We start from the raw sequence: 7,100 nt of genomic DNA on the forward strand, positions 1-7,100 counted from the left end.
GGTGCCAGAACCCGTCTCCAGGAACAGAACTGACCAATGAACTTGTCAAAGGGAGATCAGCAGGATCATGTTACCTGTAATGCCCTGTGTTCCTGTTCACTTATCTTGTTATCTGCTGGTCAGCAAGCAGCAGCCAGCTCCAAAGGTTTAAGCAAACTTCAGCCCAAACTGAAAATTCAGAAAATTATGGTGTTAGCAATTTATTTTGTTTTTCTTGAAAATAGAGTGAAGAGTTGTGTTTTCAGCTTGTTAGGTCAGAGTGTGAGCCTCTGGTCTGCAGGGGTCCCCCAGCCCCTTCCTGCACATGCACAGTGTCTAGTAACCCACGATTCATCCCACGTGACAGTCAAGAGCGCAACTGATTGGCCAGCTGATGGGAATATCGTGGAACTGGGCTCTCTGACCCCTGCCGGGTTTGACAGGGGGGCCCTGGGCTCTGCAGCTGGAGGAGGGGTTTCTCCTGCACGGGAGAAGGGTCCAGACAGAATCATCCCTGAGGACACCCAGGGGTTGTTCCAGGGTTGCCCCAGGTGGGCCATGGCGATGGTACCTGGACCAGGAAGCTTGGCATCGGAGGGTTGGGGGGCCACTGCCGCCACAGAGGCGAGCATGTGGCCCGTGCCTGGGAAAGGTGCATGTGTGATTCTGGTTCCGGCTGAACTCATGACTTTAACAGACCAGACTCCATCTTGGGACATTGGTTTGTTGCTCTGCGTGGAAACAGGACTAACTCCCTTGTCTCTTGCAGGACAGAGAACACGCCGATGATTGCCGGCCTCGGGAAGGTAAGCCTCGGTGAGCGGGGGCTCATGGAGCAGGCGCTTTGTCTCGGGTGCGGGAGAATTGGAGTCTTCCCCCAGCCCAGTCTCCTTTACTCCCACTTGTCCGCCTGGCGCACAGGGCTCCCGACCCCGGACATAGGGTAGGGGGTAGGTTCTCCCACAGGGCAGGTCTGCGGCACCAGCCAGGCATCCCACTCTTGAACTCGATTCTGACACTGGCTACCTGGAGATGGCGTCAGAGCCCACAGGTCAGGGCTCAGGCCCATGCACTGGCCTGCCCAGCCCCGCTCAGACTCCAGGCCTAAGTACCAGGTTTCACCATGCGCCTCACTCCGGCTAGTTTCTCCTCTGCCCTGGCCAGACATTGGCCTCCTCACCTGCCAAGGGCCTCCCAGGACCGTCTGAGCCTCCTGGCCACAGCTGCTCCCTCGTGGCACTCACCCTGTCCTGCAGCTCTACCAGCCTGTGTTCAGGGCTTTGAACTTGGCATCTCGGGGCAGGTCCTGACCTTTCTTCTGAGAGACCAAGGTCCCTGCCTGCTTATTGGACATTCCCTCTGGGCCCATGGATGTGTGTGCGTCTCCTCCCTGGTTCCCTTCCCTCCCCATGCTGCCTCCTGCCATCCTGGACCTCACTGTGGAAGTATAGGCAGTGCCTCAGTCCCACCTGGTCCTTGGCTCCCTCACTGATGAGCAGGCAGTCTGTCTGGGACAATCTGTCTGTCCTGTCTCCACAAGATGTCAAGGTCTGTGTCTTCTGTGTCTCTGTGGCCCCTGACTCTGGACCCGGTCGTCCCCATCTGCAATCTGGACACCTGCTGTGGTCCCTTCCACTCTCTGCGCAGCATCCAGAGTGATCCTTACATGTGCAAGTCAGGGCATCTCACCTCTCTCTTAAACCCGTGTGCATCTGTGCTGCTGCACTTCGTACCTGACCCCGCCTGTTGTGGGGTGCCAGGGCCCTGTCCCCCTTAGTCACTCCATCCCAGGAGCGCAGTTGCCTGTCCCTCTGCCACGGCCATGAGCACCCTAGCTCATGCATTGTCAGCTTCACGCCCGCCCCGCGTGCCCCGTGCACCCGCCAGAGCACTCTCCTCATTCGGTATGATGCTGTTCCCTCTTCCCTTCCGCCCTTGGTCTCTGGGCTGGTTGTGCCTTGAGAACTGGAAGTGCTCTTTGCATCACGGGCAGTATCTCTGGTGCCTGGAGGTAGCAGGAAGCACCTGGTAAAGCAAATTCCTGCTGAACGAGGGAAGATAACCCTTCTCAGGCTCTTATCAAGGCCCCCGTCTCCTGGCCGCACTCAGTAAATACCAACTGTCCCCGATGCTCCAGGAAGAGAGCAGTTGAGGAAATGTCACTTCTCTATCATCAGGAAATCTCACCTCTGCGCTGGAAGGCTGTTTTATTCTCCTTGCTTTATGACAGTCGAACATGCTGTCTCACATTGCTGCCGTCCCTGTCCCCAGGCCGCTGAGCTGGTGACCAGGAACTGCGAGGCTTATGAGGCCCACATGAGAGATGTTCGAGACTACCTGGAGGAGCGACTGGTGGTGAGCCTTGGGCCTGCGGGAGTGGGGTGGCCTGAAGTCTGGGGGCCCCATGCTTCCTCCGCGAGCTGAGGGTCAGGGTTGGTACCGCCCCGGGCAGCAGGCAGGATGAGGGTGGGGGTTGTTTGGAACTCGGTCCGGGGACCTTGGGGACAGTCAGGGTAGAGGCTAGAGGACAGAAGACTGAGTCAGGAGAGCCCCCCCCAGAGCCCCCAAAGTGGGCTCTGGACAAGTGGCTCATCTTCGAAGAGGCATGTTAGGAATACACCCGAGCTTGGGTGTTCGGTGGTTGTATGGTGGAGGGTCACACGTATTTGGAATTTTTTCTCCTAATAATTTTGCTTTCTAGGGAGTCCCTGTAATTATTATAGGTAGATGCTTATGGATGAACTAATTAATTTATGTGTCAAGGTTGAGATTTTGTTTTCCAGAAAAGGCTCAAGCTTAGACATTAGTTGTGGGTGGGGAGTGGGGAGGCCCGTGTGTGCTTTGAAACTATCTCTGAAGTCTTCATTGCCTTTTCAGGCTGAATTTGATAAGCAGAGAATCCATCTGAACAGCCAATTTCCAGGGACCGAGCGACTCCCCAACACATGCAACTTTTCCATCCGGGGACCCCAGCTTCAAGGTGACAAGGGTCTCCTGGTCCCTGTGTAGGGTGGTGGGCACCAGAGGTAGCAGAGCGGCTCCCTGGGTGTCCCCAGAAGGCGGGGCTGATCTGGCCATTTCCTGCTCTCCCTGCCCTGGCTCTTCACGTGGGTGCGGGGGGGCTTGCCGTTGTGCCCCGCACTTGTGGGCACTGAAGCAGAGAGGGAAGATGAGACTGAATTTTGGGCTCCTTCATCCATTTCCGTCAGTAAGTTTGACAGAACATGATGAGGACCAGGGAGAGGAGAGGCAGTCAACTTTAAAATCTGGCTCAGAGTCAGGATGACGTGCACACCTGTGGGACTCTCAGTTCCTGCGCTAACTGCCTCCAGGCTGGGGACCAGCAGGATCGCTGGAATCCAGAAGACAAAACACGGCTCACCCAGAGCACTGACCAGCAGTGTTCCACCGAGAGGAGATTCAGTGCCCTGAGCAGGAGGGAAGCACGTCTGTAGAGCACAGAGCGGTTTGGGGAAGTTCCTAGGGGAGAGGGGGTTGCTCCCTCTGTCTCCCTGGATGGCGCGGGGAGCACTGTGTGTCTGCACCACAGACTGGCCCTGGGCAGGTGTCACTGTGCCGGGGGATGGGACCCTGCACTGGGAAGCCGCCTCGCTGCTGGCCGCTGCTCCGGCTCTTCTTGCTGTGGGAAGAAGAGCACATCAAGTCCTCATCCCTGTTTTTGTGGGGATAGATGTATTGTTTTCGGTGAGGCCCGTGTCCATTTAAATGAGACAGATTCTTTTAATTAGGCCAGTGGCTTTATTACTCTAGTATCTGTGCTTGTGAAAGTAGAGGGACGTGCCTTCCAGCTTAACCAAAACAGCACCCCCCGTGTCTCCACCTCTAGAAAACACAGATGTTAAGTTTCAGTGTCATGACTGGGACAACAAAGTAGGAAGTAAGGCAGCCGATGGGAGTTCTGGGGTCTTCTTCGGCCATTGACCGGAAATAACATGTTCGAGGCCAGATTTTAGGGCGGAATCGTGTCTAGGAGGAAGCATCTTGTCTGGATCCCGCTGCACTGTCACCAGGGATGAGACGGCCTGGGTCCTGGGCCACCCCCCAGGGATGAGACGGCCTGGGTCCTGGGCCACCTCCCAACCCCAGGGGGCCCAAGGGAGGGAGCCTCCAAACTTGCAGCAGGGCAGAGGGGAGGCGGACAGGTGGGGCCCCACTGGCACACTCCACCCATAGCCACATGCCGTGTCTCCCCAGGGCGTGCAGTGCTGGCCCAGTGCAGGACGCTAATGGCCAGCGTGGGGGCCGCGTGCCACTCGGACCACATGGACCGGTAAGTGCCGCGCGCCTGAGCCACAGTATCCAGTGCCTGTCTGCCAGGTGGCCAGAGGAGGCTGCTGGGCCTGGGGCTTCCAAGGGGAGGAGGGGAAGCTGCAGCCTCAGTGGGGGTCAGCTGGGAGGGGCTAGGCAGGCTGCAGGAGCTCCCTCTGTCATGGGAAAGTGAGAGGCTCTGGGAGGGTTGTAACAGGCCAGGTTGGTTCCGGGTGGCCCTGCCGGGTGCAGGGCAATCCCAGGAGAGCAGCCCCATTGAGTGGCCGTGGCCAGGGCAGGAGGGGAGGATGTGAAGCCCGGGCACCCGAGACTGGCCTGACCCTGGTGGAGGAAGAACAGGGCCGCGGTTTCTCACTCACTATGAGCAGGGGGCCTGCAGAGCTGGGTGTGGTGCTGGGTGAGGCCGCCAGAACCCCAGAAGGAGCCAGGCCATGGTCAGCAGTGGGCTGTCCGGGAGTCTGGCTGGTGTGGTGCGTGAGCCCCTCAGGCCAGGGGGCTCCCAGGGTCCGAGGGCTGGGCTGGGATGACCAGGCCCTGGCTTAGAGCTCTGTCAGGGAGGGCTGCACAAGGGTGGGGGAGGCCAGGAGCCGGCAGGTGGCCAAGTGGCTGTCAGGGGCAGTGAGGTGGGGCGAGTGTGGACTGCAGGAGGGCGCTCACAGAATGCTCCCCCGACCTTCCAGAAGGGATCTGTCTGGCCCGTTTCCTAGGCAGGGTTGCTGAGGCAGGTGTAGTCTGTGGTCTCACCAGCCACAAGGTGAAGGGGAGGGTAGGAGGGGCAGGAGGAGGGGCTGGGGGCGTAGCTGGGTGGGGGCGGGTGTCTGATGTGGCCCCTGCGAGGGTGGGAGGGGGCGTGCCCCCTGGAATAGGAATGAGACCACCCACTCAGGGGATGGCAGGGGGCCAGGAGCTGTGGTCCCTGTCCTTTCTCTCCCCTGCTCTGCAGGGGCCTCTGGCCCGGACCCTCAGGAACCGCAGCGATGAAAGTCCCTGCTCCCACCTAGCCCTGTGCATGGGGAGGGGGGTGTTTGTGTGGATGGCTTTCAGGAGCTCTGTAATGTGACAGAGACCTTGGCTGCACTGCTTCTGCCCGGGGCCTGTGTTTGTGGGCACCTTGGGTGCCTGCTGGCCCTTGATCTGCACACCTGCTAGGGTTGGCGGCGGTGGTGGGGGGGAGGGTGCCAGAGCTGCCAGGAACACTGGCGGCGCCCTCGGTTGTACCTCCATCTCCTCTGAGACCCGGGGAGCACAGAGAGCTGACACAGGCTCTCACCACCCCTCAGGCCATCCCCAGTGCTGCTGAGCTGTGGTATCCCCTTTGACGTGGCCAGGAACGCGCTCCGGCTCAGCGTGGGCCGCAGCACCACCAGGGCCGAGGTGGACCTCGTCGTGCAGGACCTGAAACAGGCCGTGGCCCGGCTGGAGTGCCAGGCCTAGCGCCAAGGACGCCCCAGAGGAAGCCCTTCCAAGTGCTGCGCCAGGACGGCTCTCCTCCTAATTTGTCCCAGAGTGTCTGACATGGTGCCAGGTGGTGGGTGCACTCATTCCCCATCCCCGTCTCCCCGTTTCCTGTCCCCCATCCCCAGGTCAGCAGAGAGCCCGTCTGTTGGGCAGGCAGACCCCACGGGCCGCACACACCTGTGTGGGACTGTCCCCGTCGCCTGGTGGCGCAGGTTGAAGCAGAAGCATCCCCTGTGGGGAGCTGGGAGCGCCACCCTCCTGGAAGGGAGCATTTCCCCTGGAAGATAAAATCCTAGTATTGTAGACCATCGTCACTTGTCACTTGCTACCATGAACATAGGAAACCCGATTTTTGCTGCAGTCATGGCCTCCCCTGCCTGTTGGCGCTGAGGTCCGTCTACCCCTGGGCCCTCTCATCTCACTCTGCCCTTCCCAAGCCCTTCCTCCACAGAGGGGCCACCAAGGTCAGCCCCCTGCTCCGTATCCCCCAACGTGTCCACCCTACCTGACCTCCTCACTCAGCCTGGTGGCCACCCAGAGCCCCCAAAGCCCCCAAGCCCCCCTGCCTTTTTCCTGTGGTCATTCACTCAGGGTTCCAGCTCCGGTGTGGGAGTCGGGAGGCAACCAGGCTTACGTGACCCCGGGTGGCTCCTGTGGTGGGAAATCTGCCCATCCCCTGCTCCACTCCATCATAATATTGTTCCCAGATGGGTTCTTCTGTCTTCACCAAGGCTCTGTGACGTCCTGATGTGATGTCCTCTGTGACATCCCGATGCACCTCAGAGGGCGTGACTCACAGAGACCCTTTGCATAGGATCAATTTCTTAGCTGAACACTTTTAACATGTGGTTTTAAGGTGCCAAGAACTTCATGATTACTCTGAGGAAACCACTGTCAGAAATTCAGTGAACTAATAAAATATTCCAATGCTGGTATTAGACGTCGACAGTCTGTCTAGTGGGCACTTCTCCGGGGCTCACTGGTGTGTCTGAGCTGGTGTGGGAGGGGCACGTAGTGACCCCAGTTTATCGCTGGACGATCAGGCTTCAGCTGAAGAAATTCACTTGAGACTTTGTCTCTGCAAGTCCCTAGAAAACGGGTCACTAAAGTCAGCATCCTGCTGCCTCCAAGCAGAGGCCATGCTGATCCCAGTGGGCCCGGGAAAAAGCCATGGGTGCCCAGCACCACTGAAGGGAAGACTCTGGGAAAAGAGGTGTGGCTGCCCTCAAGGAAGCCCCTTGACCTTCAGCCACAGCCTCAGAGACCCTCACTCACCTCGGAAGCCTTCCTCTCCCATGTTAGGGCCCTGGGCCCACAGCTGGCTCCAGCGAGCCACTGTTCCTCAGACGTTCGTGGAGCTCCTGGGGCCTCGG

The 7,100-nt window shown here is 59.1% G+C and overlaps 1 protein-coding gene across 7 annotated transcripts in view; it reads left to right on the top strand.

Annotated features, from left to right (window-relative positions):
• The window catches only part of SCLY (selenocysteine lyase), a 35,346-nt gene extending 29,554 nt beyond the window's left edge, over nucleotides 1-5,792 (top strand). For 4 of the 7 annotated variants that reach the window (XM_032857637.1, XM_032857635.1, XM_032857634.1 and 1 more), the window contains exons 8-12: nucleotides 749-785; nucleotides 2,251-2,334; nucleotides 2,857-2,959; nucleotides 4,195-4,270; nucleotides 5,550-5,791. In XM_032857637.1, the coding sequence (XP_032713528.1) occupies nucleotides 749-785; nucleotides 2,251-2,334; nucleotides 2,857-2,959; nucleotides 4,195-4,270; nucleotides 5,550-5,703 (454 nt within the window). In that variant the 3' untranslated portion in view covers nucleotides 5,704-5,791. Of the gene's footprint in view, nucleotides 1-748; nucleotides 786-2,250; nucleotides 2,335-2,856; nucleotides 2,960-4,194; nucleotides 4,271-5,549 lie in introns of all 7 variants that reach the window. The other 3 variants (XM_032857632.1, XM_032857633.1, XM_032857638.1) reach the window with 2 other exon arrangements.
• The last annotated feature ends 1,308 nt before the right edge of the window (nucleotides 5,793-7,100 follow it).

The sequence above is a fragment of the Lontra canadensis genome, unplaced genomic scaffold (assembly GCF_010015895.1).
Source record: "Lontra canadensis isolate GAN:19392208 unplaced genomic scaffold, GSC_riverotter_1.0 scaffold13, whole genome shotgun sequence".
Classification (NCBI taxonomy): domain Eukaryota; kingdom Metazoa; phylum Chordata; class Mammalia; order Carnivora; family Mustelidae; genus Lontra; species Lontra canadensis.